Source organism: Xenopus tropicalis, chromosome 7 (assembly GCF_000004195.4).
Source record: "Xenopus tropicalis strain Nigerian chromosome 7, UCB_Xtro_10.0, whole genome shotgun sequence".
Taxonomy (NCBI): Eukaryota; Metazoa; Chordata; class Amphibia; order Anura; family Pipidae; genus Xenopus; species Xenopus tropicalis.
In genome coordinates, this window is record NC_030683.2 from 93629928 (window position 1) to 93647829 (window position 17902).

The 17902-nt window shown below is 42.9% G+C and overlaps 1 protein-coding gene across 1 annotated transcript; it reads left to right on the top strand.

Moving 5' to 3' along the window:
• Positions 1–2928: 2928 nt before the first annotated feature.
• On the top strand, positions 2929–7602 carry b3galt6 (Beta-1,3-galactosyltransferase 6). The gene is given in 2 exon segments (NM_001016095.3): positions 2929–7044; positions 7456–7602. A coding segment is annotated over 1 exon segment (1032 nt). The 5' UTR covers positions 2929–3060; the 3' UTR covers positions 4093–7044; positions 7456–7602.
• The last annotated feature ends 10300 nt before the right edge of the window (positions 7603–17902 follow it).

The following is a 17902-nucleotide window of genomic DNA, read 5'->3' on the forward strand; positions in this document are numbered from 1 at the left end:
AGTTGTTGCAGGAGAAAATGCAAAAAAACCCCAGTTTAGGTATGAAAGTACAAGTTGCAGGGAGTTGCATGTAAAAAAACCCCTCTTAGCGATTGCAGAACATAATACTGATGGGCAGGGACACTGTAGGATTGGGTGCAGGGAGTTGTTGCAGGAGAAAATGCAAAAAAACCCCAGTTTAGGTATGAAAGTACAAGTTGCAGGGAGTTGCATGTAAAAAAAACCCTCATAGCGATTGCAGAACATAATACTGATGGGCAGGGACACTGTAGGATTGGGTGCAGGGAGTTGTTGCAGGAGAAAATGCAAAAAAACCCCAGTTTAGGTGTGAAAGTACAAGTTGCAGGGAGTTGCATGTAAAAAAAACCCTCATAGCGATTGCAGAACATAATACTGATGGGTAGGGACACTGTAGGATTGGGTGCAGGGAGTTGTTGCAGGAGAAAATGCAAAAAAAACCCAGTTTAGGTGTGAAACTACAAGTTGCAGGGAGTTGCATGTAAAAAAAACACATTTCTTATCATTAGGTACAGTCTATAGAATAAACAGATTTAACTCCTTTAATATGAAGAACGTTTTTTTTTTTTATTTGGCAAAATATTTTTTTTTTTTTTTCAATAAAGAGATTCAAGATGCTTACTTTGCAGAATCGAGTCATAGACGATGTGAGCAAACTGAGCTGCTAGTCAGGAGGGCTGGGCGGGCAGGGAGCAGCACAACTGAGAAGGACCCCAGTGTGACTGACATGGGCGGGGAAATGATGTCACCAAACTCCTCTCTCAGTGGTGCAGCATCTCTATGGGAAAGAAGCTAGGGCCGGCGGCCCTAGCTGAAGACAGAGACTTTCTTCTGGCCGGAAGTCCTGTGAATGGGAGGGGCTTGAGCGTTTCTGCAGGGATTAAACAGCCTTCTTAAAGAGTAGGTAGAAAATAAACTTTATTTTATTCAATTTTACTGTGTTAGCTGCTTTTTAAGATAAAGTGAAAAATGATTGTATATGTCTCCTTTAAGGACGAGTTCATCTTTGGATAAAAAACAGTTTCAATACCCTATTTGGAAGTACGTTTTTAATTGACAGTTTTTCTTATTTATTATTGAGGGACAAGGTGCAAAGTACAAAAAAAGACACAAAGCAAAGCAGTTCCTTTTTGACCCATGTATCTCCCCTATACTATGTTTCTGTCACATACTGAGACCATCATCAGGACTAAGGACATTTTTAAAAAATTGATAAGTAAAGTGCTTTCATTTCTTCTGCATGCTATCAGAAATTGACTTGTCTTGTCACCAATAAAGATTTTGTGAATTAAAGAAGGAAAGGCATTTTGGCATTTTACTGCCAATAGATTAGCCACATTAGTGCCACCTAGAACATTATAGTAATTCTGCAGAAAGCTTAACCATACCTGAGTAAGCAACCCTAAAAGCTCACTCCATTTGGCAGCTGCCATTTTAGCTTGGTCTCAGTAGCGTCAATGCTGTACCTCTAGCCCTTGGCAGCTTAGATCACACATTTTTATGGGAGGGGGAGCAAAAAAAGGAAGGGGGAGAGTGCTATGCAGACTCGTGCCCCATACATAAAAGAGCCCTAAAGGAGAGAAAGCCTGATACCAAAGAACATGTTTACAAAACAGACAAGAAATCCTGTGTTTCTTTTGGTAGAGGCGCAGCTTTTCTGTGAGTGCATGTGGTGGTATTTATGGGGCCCTGCACAAGTTATTTATATGGGCCCCCCATGAACACAAACACACAGTACCAAAATTTTGGCCACGCCCCTTATGTGTGCAATATAAGCAGCTAATGTTACTCTATAATAAGCAGTTTATATAGCGTTCCATTGATTAATGTGCTACTAAGCAATTTAACTTATTGGGGGTCAATGAAGTTTGCCTTAAGTTTAACTCCTTCCAACCTACCTGCCCCTGCTCTGTGGTGTCATTGCTTGATATAAGTTTTTGCACAAGTTACATAAGTTGCATAAGGGTCCTAAGTCGCAGAAAACACACACAGTATGGCCAAATACGATTTTTTTGTATTTCGTACCTGTCATACTTTGATAAATGTGCCCCTCAGTCTTTACATAAAACACTGGTCCTTAAAGGGGAAGGAAAGGCTAAGTCACTTGGGGGTGCCAAAATGTTAGGCACCCCCAAGTGACTTTAATCGCTTACCTTGTACCCCGGGCTGGTGCCCCTGTACGGAGAGAACAGCACCAGCCAGGGGTACCTGTAGCGCTTCCTCCTTCCTTTTCGCATGCGCTGGCCCACGGATTTCGCCGGCAGAAGAGAAAGGAAGGAGTAAGCGCTCCCTACAAGTACCCTGGGCTGGTGCTTTTTCTCCTAACAGGGGCACCAGCCATGGTACAAGGTAAGCGATCTAAGTCACTTGGGGGTGCCTAACATTTTGGCACCCCCAAGTGACTAAGCATTTCCTTCCCCTTTAACCCAGAACTAAAGGTGGACATTCAAATTCTACCTATATGGCCACCTGAGGGCATAGGCACAGACGCCCCCCCCCCCCCCCCCCATCACTAAATGACTTCTGATTCACTAAATGGCAGCAGACTCCAGTGCCAGCTATTTGGGTATTAGCTGCACCCTCAAAGACAGGCTACAAAGCGACATAAGTATGCGTTCCATTCCTCAACGAAAACAATGAACGACTTAGTCTTGGCTGAAATTTTGGGGCAGCGGGACGCCCTCGCTTTTACCCTGACAAAGGTACGACCTGTGAAATTAAAACTTGCGCACGGCCGCCCGCAGTCACCAGAGACAAGAGCGCATTACTAACCCCTATCTCCCATGTGACCCACATACCCCGCCCCCTCACTGTCACGGCTTTTATAGATGTGAGTTGTGACGCCAACGCTCGCGAGATGAGACTTGCGGTGTTCGGATTAGCGGTCCGGAAGGAATCGAGGGACGGGATGTAAACGTCACTGCGGGACTTTTAAACAGGGATCTGGGACTGCGGGCTCTAACAACATTGGGGCTGTTCCAGGAGACGCTGTTGGGCGGAATGCGGTGCTAGCCTAATAGTACTGTCACAGTCGGCCAAGCCATGAACCTTGTGCGGGTCATATGTCGTCATAAGACGGCGCTTGCTCTGGCGGCGCTGTCCCTGTTCCTTGTGGTGCTGCTGTACTTGGCCAAATGCACCTCGGAGAGTCTGAGGCCGGCGAGTCCCCGGGGACTCCCATACCAACAGGGCGGCCATCCCCGGCAGCAGCACGGCAACGCACACGGCGCGGCGGAACTGGCGGAGAAAAGTGTCTCTACCTTCCTAGTCGTGCTCATTGCCAGCGGCCCGAAGTATTCGGAGAGGCGGAGTATCATCCGCAGTACCTGGCTGTCCGGCGTCCCCTCACGGGCAGGAGAGGTGTGGGGGCGCTTTGTGATTGGCACGGCGGGACTGGGGGAGGAGGAATCGGCGGCTCTGGAGATGGAGCAGCGGCGACACGGGGACCTACTGCTGCTCCCAGATCTCCAGGACTCCTATGAGAACCTGACGGCCAAGCTGCTGCGGATGTACGTGTGGCTGGACCGGCACATAGACTACAAGTTCGTGCTGAAGGCTGATGATGACACATTTGCCCGACTCGATTTGTTAGTGGACGAGCTGCGGGCTAAGGAACCGCACCGGCTTTACTGGGGCTTCTTCTCCGGACGGGGCAGGGTGAAATCAGCGGGGAAGTGGAAAGAGAGTTCTTGGGTGCTGTGTGATTACTATCTGCCCTACGCACTGGGTGGGGGCTACGTGATCTCCTGGGATCTAGTGCGCTATCTGAGCCTCAGCCAGGACTTCCTGGCACATTGGCAGAGTGAAGACGTGTCCCTGGGGGCATGGTTGGCACCTCTGGAGCTCAAGCGGCTGCACGACCCCCGATTTGATACCGAGTACAAGTCCAGGGGCTGCAATAACAAGTACTTAGTAACCCACAAGCAGAGCATCGAGGACATGTTAGAAAAGCATCAGACATTGGCTAAAGAAGGCAGGCTGTGCAAGGAAGAGATCAAACTAAGGCTTTCCTATATCTATGACTGGGATGTACCACCATCCCAATGTTGCCAGAGGAAGGATGGCATTCCCTGAGCCCTCCTTTTGGTTTTAGGACTGCCAAGTGATGTAGTGTTGCTGGTAGGGTTGCTGCCTTTTCTTGGAAAAGAATACCGGCATTCCTATATTTTTAGCTGTCTTTCTTATTAATGACATAGGCATCAAGCATTATTATAACCAGCCAGACTGGTTAAATACAGCGATGTGGCAACCCTGCGTGGTGGTGAGCACTACACTGAAACAAAATGTAATATGAGTCCCCCTCCATAGGGTTCGGGCTTTTAAAGGTGTGTGTGAGATCCATAAAAATAACACAGGCATACTGAGCATTTATCCGGCATATCCAGTCAACACCCATCCAGATGTAGCATGAAATATGGCATCTTTTCATTGGGGACAAGGTGGGGTTGTACTTGGTAGTAGTAACAAATTTTCGTTTTGTCTCTTCATATGTTTTCTTTTAAAGTTGTTTTTTTAACTTCCTATTTTGTCTCTTGTCAGCCTCCAGCTAGAAATGCTATCAAGTTGTTGGGGTCCCAGATCCCCTACAGCCCTTAAAAAAAACAAAAACAGAGCCTCTGTTTTACTGGTCTTCTTTTATTATCTTTTTTTTAGACCCATTACGGTTTATGATCCATTCTCGCCTAGCAACCAGATAGTAATTAACATTCCAAGCAGGATAGTTCCACAAAAAAGTAAGGCTAACAGCAAATTGTCTACCACTGGGTACCATGTTTTTAGGTAAACAACCCATTTAAAGGAGAAGGAAAGAAAAATAAAGAGTTGATCTCAAGCTGCAGGCATACCTTCAGTTGTCTCAATAGTGCCCTTAAGTCTCCCCATATTTCAATCGTTCAGAAGATCAGAAGCCGAGCAGGAAGAAAAAACACTGAGCTGGGTAAATAGGATTCCCATAATGCATCACTCCTGCACAGACACTACGACCAGGACTGTAGGCGGTGCATGCGCATTTGTCTCTCTTCAGTGAGCACACAAGCAGGACTCTGCACAGTACTGCACGTTGCGCTCGCGTCTGGGGGGGGGGGATTCGCGCAGGTGCATTCGCTTAAGCGGTGCCATGTTGGACTAATTTAAATATCCAACAAGGTGGCCGCAATGAACAATGTATATTGAGAAGTCAAAACACGCACTGCTGCAAATAGACAGCACATTAAGGTACATAAAGGTAGCGATCGGCTAAAGGGACTTCAGGACTTTTGATTTATGGGGTTGAGAGTTTAACCCTTTCCTTCTCCTTTAAGAATAATGCACATTCTTGCCCTTCATTTTTTCCATCTGTAGAAGCAGTTGCACGGTATGTGAGTTTGGTGCAAGCCACAGAATAAAATTATTTTTGGACAGTGTTTTTAAGTAATACATATCCTGCCACTAAATCACCATCTTCCCTTCAAAAAAAAAAGTAATACATGATAAACTTAAGAGTGGCTGTATAACTGTGTCCATTTACACACCAAAGAACTTCCTTGTATATTTATGTTTAGGAGAACTAATCCCCCTTGGGTACAAAATCCTCACTCAACTGTCCTCCATTGGCCCCCTCACAGCTCCCACCGCGCACAGTCTATTTCATAAGAAGTGCCCCTATTCGAAAAACTGAAATGTAAATGCACCACAGCAAGGTGGAGATTGCAGACACCATTTTCACTTCATTACAATCCTCTGTGTCTGTTCGCCAACACGAAGCCTGCAGGAGTATGTTCAGTTAAAGCAGATTCCGCAGTAGCTCCAGCCGTGCATCCTGCAGGCTTTGTGCTGGCGAAGGTGATTTAGAACTAGGGGTAGGCTTGTGCCTAGGGGGCAGTGGGGGGCACTAGGCATGTACCTCATCTCCCCTAGTTCTTTTTCTATAAGTTATTACCGAGTGAGGTAGTTTCAATGCAAGGATGACGAGTGGGGTGCCTGCTCATCAGCAATTATCCCTACTCTTGTCAATCCTGTCTTCCTCACTTGCCATTATATTGCCAAAAGTATTTGGACAAGGCATCTAAATTTATCTCATCGGTTTAAACACTCCCTGCTAATTTCCAAACTGTCTTTTAAGCCACGTCACAATAAAAAGTGATTTTTTGATAAGCTGCTGCACAAAAGCCTGCCCTGTACATTTCCAATCACTGGCTTGTGTAAAGGTTGCTGCCATTGGAAGCAGTGGAAACCTTTCATAAATTTCTTTTTATAATCTAGCAGTCTGACACAGAAGTCTGGGTTTGGTGGATGTCCGCTAGATGCTACCTGCTTTAATGCATAATTCAAGGGTAAGGTTTGGTGGGGATTAAAAAATGGGTTGGGGCACAGTAGTATGTACATACTTTAAGGCTGAACTTTCCCTAATCTATTTTTATTAAACTTGAACCTACTTTATAACAGAAGGCATGGTAACTGTATATAAGTGTGTAAAAATCACTTAACGGCCTCGACCGCAACTATTAAAATAACTTACGTTATACTGTTAGAATGTATTTATTGTGAACCTAGAGGTCTTCCTTTTTGATGTTAATGGCAGCTGACTAAGAACACTATTATGTGAATATATATATATATATATATATATATATATAATGTGTTAAAGAAGAATAACTAAGAAAAATCCACCCACTTTCTATTCATTCCTATTCACCATTTGATAAATACGCTTCTAAAAATCAAAAGTACACTGGAAAATTGACTAGAGAAAGTGATTAATTTGTACCTGTTCAGCTAACTGAATATATAACTCGGGTTGAGTCAATCAAACAAATCTAAATTCAACCATAATGTTTTTCATATAAAATAAACTTCAGCACCTCAATTTACAGGTCCGTTGTGTTCAAGCATGAAAATACTGTAACTTGGTGTAACCTGTTTATGCCAAACTAATGTGTTACCAATGCAAGCAGTGAGATTTACATTGTAGGGCCTAGCCCCACTGCTGTACTGAATATTCATGTACAAATTGTAAATACATGTCCTGTTATTGAAAGGATTTTAAAGGAACAGTAACACCAAAAATGAACGTTTTTTAAATCAATAGAAATATAATGTACTGTTGCCCTGCACTGGTAAAAGTTGTGTTTTTGCTACAGTAACGCTAATATAGCTTATATAAATGAGCTGCTGTGTAGCCATGGGGGCAGCCATTCAAGCTGGAAAAATGGAGAAAAGGCACAGGTTACATAGCAGATAACAGTTAACCTCTCTAGAATACAATAGTGTTTTATCTGTTATCTGCTATGTGCCTGTGCCTTTTCTCCTTTGAATGGCTGCCCCCATTGCTACAGAGCAACTTTGTTTATATAAGTTTCTGGGGAAAACACCCCAGTTGTACCAGTGCAGGGCAGCAGTACATTATATTCTAATTACTTTCATACACTTTCATTTTTTGGCGTTACTGTTCCTTTAAAGGTCTTGATAATTTATTCATATTTATTTAAACGTTGGTGAACTTCTTGTTTTTGTTGTAAGCAATTTGCAACATCTTGTCTGTATATTTAATATATTAACTTGTGCATGGATTGTTTGTATTGTTAATAAACATCCTTTATATGTGAAGTTTTGTTTTAATTAATAATATCTTCATGAGAGGATGCATCAACATGGCCCCTACAGACAGGTGTTTGAATGCGTTTCTATTGAAAAGCGCCTTTAAAGATATCAACAATCAAACACAGGCATTAAATTGGTATTCTGCTGATTTACTGCACATACTCTGTGCTGCTGTCAGTTACTGAACTTAGAGACAGACGCACAATATAACATATAAACATCATGATAATGTGAATGTCTCTTAAAGGAAAAGTAAAAACTAAGTAAGTTTTATCAGAAAGGTCTATGTAAATACAGCCGTAAGCACTCACAGAAACGCTGCACTGAGTCCTTAATTCCTGTGGCCAGAGTCTGCGCAGCTCTCTCCCCTCTCCTGCTCCCCCTCCTATATGAATGCTTAGAACTCCCTCCTCCCTTAGTAATGTGTGATCTGAGCTATAACGGCTAGACTAGGAAGCTATTTAAAATGGCAGTTGTTTACTCAGATATGTAAATGCTTTCTGCAGAATAAATATATTGGTCAAGGTGGCACTAATGTGGCAAATCTATTGGCAGTAAAATGCCAAAATGACTCCTCCTCCTTTTAAGTTATAAATGCTTTAAGACATCAGAAAGCAATGTTTCTAAGAATATTATGCACTGGTCATTGAACAATAACCATACTGTAGCTTATATAGGGAATAATAACACCCCCTACTGTAAACTATAAGAATATTAATAAGAAGTCGCAGAGGAGTTCTATGACTATATACATTTCTGGGAGGCTAAAGCTAAGGGAGGAATTGTTTAAGCCTGGGAGGTGTAGTTTTACTACAGCACAAAATCTGCACTGTGACCACTTCTTTTGTAGAATATAGGAGCAATAGTGTGCAGGGTAAACTCAGTGATTTTACAATATAAATCATGCAGTGGTTCTCTTCACGTCATTCTGCTGGCCTTATTCTTACACAGTTACAGGACCTTTGTTCCAGAATGCTCTCGACCTGGGGTTATCCATATAAGGGATCTTTCCATATTTAATGTTTAAATGATTTTTTATGAGACTTAAAGGAAAAGTAACACCAAATTTTTTAAAGTAAAAAATCTATTCTACCCTGCTCCAACAGCGTTTTTAATTCTGAATGCTTTATAAGAAAATACCTTGTAAAACTTTGCATCCGGTCATTTCAAATACGCCGATCTTCCCTCTGCACAATCCACTATGCGACAATCAACATCTCCTCCTTGCCTGACTCCAAAACCAGAAGTCAGCTGTTTGCCTGTACAGAAGGAAGGCTAGGAGGAGATGCCGATCGTTGCATTGTGGATTGTGCAGAGGGATGGTCGCCGTATTTGAAATGACTGGTTGCAAAGTTTTACAAAGTATTTTCTAATAAAGCATTCAGAATAAGAAACGTTGTGAAGGATAGGGTAATTATCGGAGAAGGGTAGAATAGATTTTTTACTTAAAAAAATATAGTGTAACTTTTCCTTTAAAATATAAAGTTCCAAATTACAGAAAGACCCCTTATCTGGAAATCCCCAGGTCCAGAGCATTCTGGATTAGTAGTAACAGCAGACTCAAGACCTGTGGCCTCCCGCTGAATGTGCATTAATAGCATATGTCCCAACATTTGAAAAATGTAAAGAGGGTCAAAAAGAAATGGCGTAGGTAGCGCAGCAAATTTTTTGACCACACCCATTTTTGTGACCATACCCCCTAAATACCACTCCCATTTTATAAAATTTGGCAGGTTATTTAACGTTTAAACACATTTCTCTGGGGGTTTTGTGGTCTTACTAAAAAAGGTGAAACTGCCTTTTAAGCTGCAAGTCTCCGTTACCCGAAGAGATCTATTTAGCTTATTAGTTACAATTGTATCTAAGTGCAGGTGTTGCCTGTTTAGTTTTCTGGGATCTCTGCCAAAAGCTACTTCATTAATTAATTTTGAGAAACATTGAATATTTTTTAGGGTTCGTTGCAGGAAATCAAAGGGAAACTAGAAAGGGAATTTTGAGAACAAACTGTATGTTGGTTTGAAAAATGTGAAATTACTGAATGAAATCTGATCTGTTGTTGACTCAGCCCACTTTTTCTAACCCTGGACCACAGTTGTATTGTAAAAACCACTGTGCAAAGTTTGGGGACCCCGGTTTTAATAGTGTCTGAATGGCAGCAACTTAAATTTCCCCACTGAAAGTCAACGAGTGACATCTGATTGGTGGCTCCTCCCCCTTTTTCTAACCTGGAACTGCACTTACCCAGTGACTAACTCTGCAAAGTTTAGGGACCCTAGGATTAATAGTTAAAGAACGGCAGCAGTATAAATTTAAACCGATAAAAGTCAATAGGTAAATTGTGATTGGTGGTTGGTGGGTGTGCCCACTTTTTCTAACCTCGAGTCAAAGTCACCCAGTGACAAACAGTGGGCACCCTGGCATAAATAGTGTAAGAATGGCAGCATTTTAAATTTAAACCAATAAAATTCAATGGATGAAATCTGATTGGCTGTTAGTGGCCCAACCCACTTTTCCTGTTTTTGTACTGCAGTCCCCTAGTGTTCAACTTTGCAAAGTTTGGGGACTCAGGCATAAAAATTGTGGGACTGACAGCATTCACCACTGAAAGTAAATAGGTGAAATGTGTTTGGCTGTTGGTGGCCCCGCCCACTTTTTCTAACTTTGAACCACAAATACCCAATGACTAACTTTGGAAAGTTTAACAACCCTGGAATTTATACTTAAATAATGGCATCAGTTTAAATATAAACCAATGAAATGTAATGGGTGGAAATGGATTAGCTGTTGGTGGCTCCACCCACTTTTTCCTAACCCTGAATATGTAGTCAGCCAGTGACGGACTGCGCAAAGTTTGGGAACCCTGACATAACTAGTGTGAGAAAAAATTTGATAGGTGAAGTCTGATTGGCTGTTGGTGGCGCCAACCACTTTTTAAAACCTGAAAATGCAGTCCCCTAGTAACCCTGATGTTAATACTGCAAGAATGGCAGCAGGTTGAATTTCCCCATTTAAAATCAATAGGTAAAATCTGATTGGCTGTTGGTGGCCTCTCCCAATTTGTGTCATCTAACAAATGTCACTGTTTAATTCGGGGTGACCCCATGATTATGTTCTTAAAGTTTGGGGGGTGTAGCTTTAAAACTGTAAGTGTGGCAGCAGTTTGAAAATCTTCCCTGTCAAAATCAATGGGAAAATTGGGGGGTTCGAAGCAGCACCACAAAAAGACGGGGGGGCGGGATCGCTTAGGAAAGCACAAGCAACCTGCTCCACTATAGGGCAAAGAAGTGTGGGGAGTTTGGGTGTTGTACCTCTAAAACTATAGGAGCAGTAGCGTTTAGAAAATGGGGGGCGATAAGAAGAAGAAGAGACCCAGTCTTTTCCTCGTCATTTACTTTTTTCTAAACCAATTGTAACCCTTTCTTAACAGTACCCTATTTTTTAATAAAAAACAAATCTATATCTCCTCTCTCTCTTTAGTATTTTTATTTGACCTTATGTAATATCAGTTAGTGATGCCTATGTATCTGCCTATGACTCCTGCATTTAGAGAGAGGGCGACTGCTGAGAGGGGAATACTGAAGAGTAATATGATTATTTTGAAAAAGGTTACAGTTTCTTTAATTGATGACATTTAGAACTTTCCTTATTTCCATGAGATGAAGCTCCTATTACATTTTTAGGATTGTTAAGCCTGTAACAGCGCTCACAGACACTGCTGATGGAGGTAAGAGAGTTCTGTATGGGACTGTGTCAGTGTGTGAAAAGCCTCCAGCGGGGGAAACAGTACAGAAACAAATGCACAGTGCTCTGTAATTTATCTTTTGACTAACAATGGTTTCTCAATCAGCATAATGACATAAGCCACGCCCACATGTCTGAGAGGCTCTAGTTCCAGAGAAAAGGCTTGTGTTCCTGCCGGGCACAGTGGCGCGTGCCTGTAATCCTGCTGTTTGGGAGGCTAAGGCTGAGGGATTGCTTGAGTCTGGGAGTTCTAGTCTGCCCTGAGCCATGTCGATCGGGTGTCCGCACTAAGTTCAGTATCAATATGGTGTTCCTGGGGGAGCTTGGGATCACCAGGTTGTCTAAAGAGGGGTGAACCGATCCAGGTCGGTAACGGAGCAGGTCAAAGCCCCCATGCTGATCAGTAGTGGGATAGTGCCTGTGAATGGTCAGTGCAGAGTAGCCTGGGTGATACAGTGAGACCCAGTCTTTTCTTTGTTATTTACTTTTTACTAAACCAATTGTAACCCTTTGTTAAGAGTATCTTATATTTGTTTTTACTGAAAAACAAATCTATATCTCCTCTCACTAGTATTTTCATTTAACCTTGCCTAATAATAGCAAGAGCTGGCTATGTATCTGACTCTGACTTCTGAATTTAGAGAGAGAGAAAGAAATAAAGAAAGACCGCTGAGAGGGGAATACTTAAAGGACAAGGAAAGGCTAAGTCACTTGGGGGTGCCAAAATGTTAGGCACCCCCAAGTGACTTTAATCGCTTACCTTGTACCCCGGGCTGGTGCCCCTGTTAGGAGAAAAAAGCACCAGCCTGGGGTACCTGTAGCGAGCGCTTCCTCCTTCCTGCTTCATTTTGCCGGCAAATACCCGGGGCCGGTGCATGGGCATTCTAGTGAAAAGCCGACTTCTCTGTTAAAGTTTGGCTTTTTCACTCTACTGCGCATGCGCGCGTGAAGCAGGAAGGAGGGAGCGCTACAGCTACCCCTAACAGGCAGAGCGTTGGCCTGAGTGCAGCACAGGGGGCCCAGCATAAAACATATTTTTTCATATTTTTTTTGGGCTAACCTCTACTCTCTGTAGCTGCACTTAGCCTGATGCTGTGCCTGTTAATAGAGCTAAACATGGAAGCATATTGGAAAACATCTGCTCTCTCCACCTGCCTCCAAAATGCAGACAGGCAGTAGTTGAGCATACACTTGTGTGCTCCTGCACTCAACACTGTAAAAGCCCTATTAGGCTCTGCCGATGGAGGTGAGAGAGTACTGTTTGAGACCATGCCATCATGCCAAAAGCCCCCAGTGGGGGGAACATTAGAAATTGAAGGCACAGGAGAGTCTATGGCGCCCAATCTTTTAAAATCTTTTAACCTGCCTGATCAGCGAGTCAACCGATATCAGCAGCCCCTGCGATATCGGTCGACTCACCGACTTGCCATACATGCACCGAATATCGTACAAAACGAGGTTTCATACGATATTATCGGTGCGTGTATGGCCAGCTTAACAGTGGTTTCTCAATCAGCATAATGACATAAGCCACTCCCACATGTCTGAGAGGCTCTAGTTCCAGTGAAAAGGCTTCTGTTCTTGCCGGGCACAGTGGCGCGTGCCTGTAATCCTGCTTTTTGGGAGGCTAAGGCTGAGGGATTGCTTGAGTCTGGGAGTTCTAGTCTGCCCTGAGCCATGTTGATCGGGTGTCCGCACTAAGTTCAGTATCAATATGGTGTTCCTGGGGGAGCTTGGGATCACCAGGTTGTCTAAAGAGGGGTGAACCGATCCAGGTCGGTAACGGAGCAGGTCAAAGCCCCCATGCTGATCAGTAGTGGGATAGCGCCTGTGAATGGTCAGTGCAGAGTAGCCTGGGTGATACAGTGAGACCCAACCTTTTCTTTGTTATTTACTTTTTTCCATATCAAGTTAACATTAACCCTGTATATAAAGTATCATTTTTTTTTTTACTAAAAAACAACCATGTCTCTTCTCTCTTTAGTATTTTCATTGACCTTCTGTAATAACAGTTAGAGAAAACTATGTAGAGAGAGGGAGACTGCTGAGAGGGGAATACTGAAGAGTAATATGATTATTTATAAAAAGGGTACAGTTTCTTTAATTGATGACATTTTGATTGTCCCAAAAGCTGCATCCTTTCATATTTTTTGGGCTGACCTCCGTATCCATATATGCACTCAGGCAGATGCTTTTGCCTCCACCTGCCTCCAAAATGCAGTATCAGGGCATATACCTAGTGTGCCCGTAACACTGTAACAGCGCTAACAGGCACTGCTAATGGAGGTGAGAGAGTGATGTTTGGGACCATGTCATTGTTAAAAACACCACCAGTTTGAGAAGAGCATTAAAAAATTGCAGCCATAGGGGACAGTGCCATGATCAGAATCAGAATAGCCTGGGTGATAAGAGGAGACATAGACAATTCTTTGCCATTTACTTTTTTCTAAAAAGCCAGAGATTGCTATGTATCTGCCTCTAATTCCTGCATTCAGAGAAAGAAAGAGAGATTGCTGAGAGGGGAATACTAAAAAGTAAATGTGGCCATACACTGTATAATCTGCTCATTTGCAGGGCCACCATCAGAAATCACGGGGCCGCTCACAACAAAATTTTCTGGCCCCCCTCCCCCAGGGCCCCTCCTATCAGTACAAAGAACACACACACATAAAAAGTATTAGGACCCCCCTACCACAGTGCCCCCTAACGCTATGCTGGCCCCAGCCCCCCATACACAGTGCCCCCAATTGCCCCATACACAGTGCCCCCCCATACACAGTGCCCCCCCATACACAGTACCCCCCATACACAGTACCCCCCCATACACAGTGACCCCATAGAAAGTGTCCCCCAAACCCACCATCATCTTCTTTCTCTGCTCCTTCTTCTTGTGTGGCTCCTTGTGCGGCAGCAGCGACAGGCCCTTTTATAAGGTTGCGCCCTGTGTAGACGTCAGTACACATGGGGCGCAACCTTATAAAAAGGGCCTGTCACTGCCGCCACACAAAGAGTCGCACAAGAAGAAGGAGAGACCAATCGGATGACAGGGCCCCCTTGATGACGGCCATGCTCATTTGTATCCCCCAGTATCAATATGGTGTTCCGGGGGAGCTTGAGATGGCTATTTATCTGCCCCTGACTCCTGTATTTAGAGAAAGAAATAAAGATTGCTTAGAGGGGAAAATTAAAGGTGTTCATACACTGTATAATCTGATCATTTTTATCCCCCAATATCAATATGGTGTTCCTGGGGGAGTAAAGGTGGCCATACACTATAAAATTCGGCCATTTGGTGAGGTCTTTTCCCCACCGTGGGCCAAATGATTGGATTACAATGACGGGAATAGGAGCCGAAAGAGCAAGGACTACATCAATAAGCCTATGTGGTCCCCATTCCGATGGGAAAATCAAACCTGCCTGATCGACATCTAGCCATTTTTTGCCCAAATACCAGTTGTAAAGACCCATCAGGAGTCCCCATACACAAGCAGATAAGCTGCCAAATCAGTCTGAAGGAGTCAAATTGACAGTTTAAATGTGTCATGTATGGCCACCTTAACCTATTTTTTTTTTTTTTATTTATTTTTAGGTTTTTAAATCAATAATACCGTAGATTATATCTAATAAATACATGCTGAAATAATGCTGTAAAAACAAAAGTATCACTTTATTTGCAAAGAGAGTGCTGATGTTTGGATAATACATATTAAGCTTTTGATCTTGCACCCTCAAATTGGAACAGAGATCAGAGTGCATGCACTTTGGGACTAATATGTGTGTGTTTTGTAAATTCACAGTTCCCTGTAATTGTTTTGACTATAAATGGTTTCTCAATCAGCATAATGACATAAGCCACGCCCACATGTCTGAGAGGCTCTAGTTCCAGTGAAAAGGCTTGTGTTCCTGCCGGGCACAGTGGCGCGTGCCTGTAATCCTGCTGTTTGGGAGGCTAAGGCTGAGGGATTGCTTGAGTCTGGGAGTTCTAGTCTGCCCTGAGCCATGTCGATCGGGTGTCCGCACTAAGTTCAGTATCAATATGGTGTTCCTGGGGGAGCTTGGGATCACCAGGTTGTCTAAAGAGGGGTGAACCGATCCAGGTCGGTAACGGAGCAGGTCAAAGCCCCCATGCTGATCAGTAGTGGGATAGCGCCTGTGAATGGTCAGTGCAGAGTAGCCTGGGTGATACAGTGAGACCCAGTCTTTTGTTTACTATTTTCTAAACCAATTTTAACCCTATATTAATACAGGTATGGGACCCATTTTCAGAATGCTCGGGACCAAGGGTATTCCGGATAAGGGGTCTTTCCGTAATTTGGATCTCAGTACCTTAAGTCTACTAAAAAATCAATAAAACATTAATTAAACCCAATAGGATTGTTTTGCATCCAATAAGGATTAATTATATCTTAGTTGGGATCAATTAAAAGGTTCTGTTTTATTTCTACATAGAAAAAGGAAATCAGTTTTAAAATTCTGAATTATTTGATTAAAATGGAGTCTATGGGAGACTATATCTATATGTCCTGTCTCATTAGTTTTTTCGTTTTCACCTTTTAAAGCAAGGGCACATTATCAGCCTGAGTGTAGCTACACAGAGTGGAGCGAAGACTGGGCCAAAAAGCACGTGTTCACATATTTTGGGTCAACCTCTCCTCAGTGTAGCCGCACTGTGTCTGTTAATGGAGCTAAACAGGGAAGCATATTGGAGCATATATACTTCTCTCCACCTGCCTCCAAAATAGAGGCAGAGTGAAGTGGGGCATACACTAGTGTGCCCTTCCCTTAACACTGTAACAGCGCTCACAGACACCGCTCATGGAGTTCTGTTTTGAACCACACCAGCATGTGGGGGGGACATTAGAAATTGCAGCCACAGAGAGAACTGTCATCAGAAACTCTGGGGCACTGTACAAGTTAAATTGAAAAAAAATGTGGTGTAGTAGATAATCTATTGCTTCTATATCTGAAGCAAACACACAACTTTTACTAATGCAAGGCAATGCATATTGTGTAAGTCTAGGGGGCCCAACAATCTTGCTGTGGGGCCAATAACTAGTCATTCCACTGCTGGGATGCCCATTTATGAGATGCTCATATAATTCAGCAAATAGATCCCAATATAAACAACTAATCTTACTCTATAATAACTAATTCATATCGATAGTTTATTAAAATAATTAATGTACTAATAAGTCAGTCAGTTCATTTGGGGAAATATAATTTTTTTCATGTTCCTGTAGCATCAATTATTGGACAAAATCCAAGATGTTAACCCTCTGTGCACAACTTTAAAGACCTGAATCTTTACTGTAGAGATTCTGAAAATTAATGTCAACCAAAACATAATGTTTTGCCAAATAAAAGAAAACTTAATTTAAGCTACTTTCCTATATAAGTTTACAAAATTTTAGTGCTTTGAGTGCATGGGTGCTTTCTACTTTAGTGACCGTGCCCCCAGTTATGTCCACAGCGGGAGGACAAAGACATTTAGGATGTGCATAGCCATTTCATGACAGACAGTCAGGTACCCTCCATGATCGTCCCAGTCACTACACTAAACTAAAGTAGAAAGCACCCATGCATTCCTTACACTAGCCAAACTTTAACAAATGTTTACAATTATGCGTTCTAGTAGTGAACCTGCCCAGTAAGTAGAATGGGGCTGTCTAACTGAGCATGCTTGATCATGCCCCTGGTCTGGCTTGGTCATGCCCAAACACATCTGTGACATACCCATTCCAAGGCAATGCTTGCCCCTTTTGCAGTCCTCGAATTGGACCATAACCTGGACTAGGTTACCGCCTGTTTTCTTAGGTTTTCAACCCTGTGAAACTATAATCTGGCCAATAAATTAGAAAAACTTAAGTATTAAGATACTCACTGTGATTTTTTTTATCATTATGGCTTAGTAATCAAGTACAAAATTGTTCTTCATTTTATATATTGTATTGCTTTTGTTTTTTTGCACTACAAATAAGATATGTGCAGTGTGCATGGGAATTCGTTGATGTTTTTTTTCCAACAGTCAGAGGGACTGTGAACTGGTCCCCTGTTTAAAAAGTTTGAGGACCCCTGCTGTAGATTATATTGCTGATACTTGGATAATACATATTAATGTTGTGATCTTGCACCTCAAATTGAAGCAGAGTGCAGGCACATTGGAACAAATATATGTTGTGGTTGTGTATTCTTGGTTTTTCCTGTTGGGGGACCAAGTGTCAAACAATCCTTTTTATTTGCAAATGCACAGTGTTATTCACCCTTTGGTTAACAATTGTCTTTTAATCAACATAATGAGATAGGCCACACCCACACATCAGAGAGGCTCTAGTTTCAGTGAAAAGGCTTGTGTTCCTGCCGGGCACAGTGGCGCGTGCCTGTAATCCTGCTGTTTGGGAGGCTAAGGCTGAGGGATTGCTTGAGTCTGGGAGTTCTAGTCTGCCCTGAGCCATGTTGATCGGGTGTCCGCACTAAGTTCAGTATCAATATGGTGTTCCTGGGGGAGCTTGGGATCACCAGGTTGTCTAAAGAGGGGTGAACCGATCCAGGTCGGTAACGGAGCAGG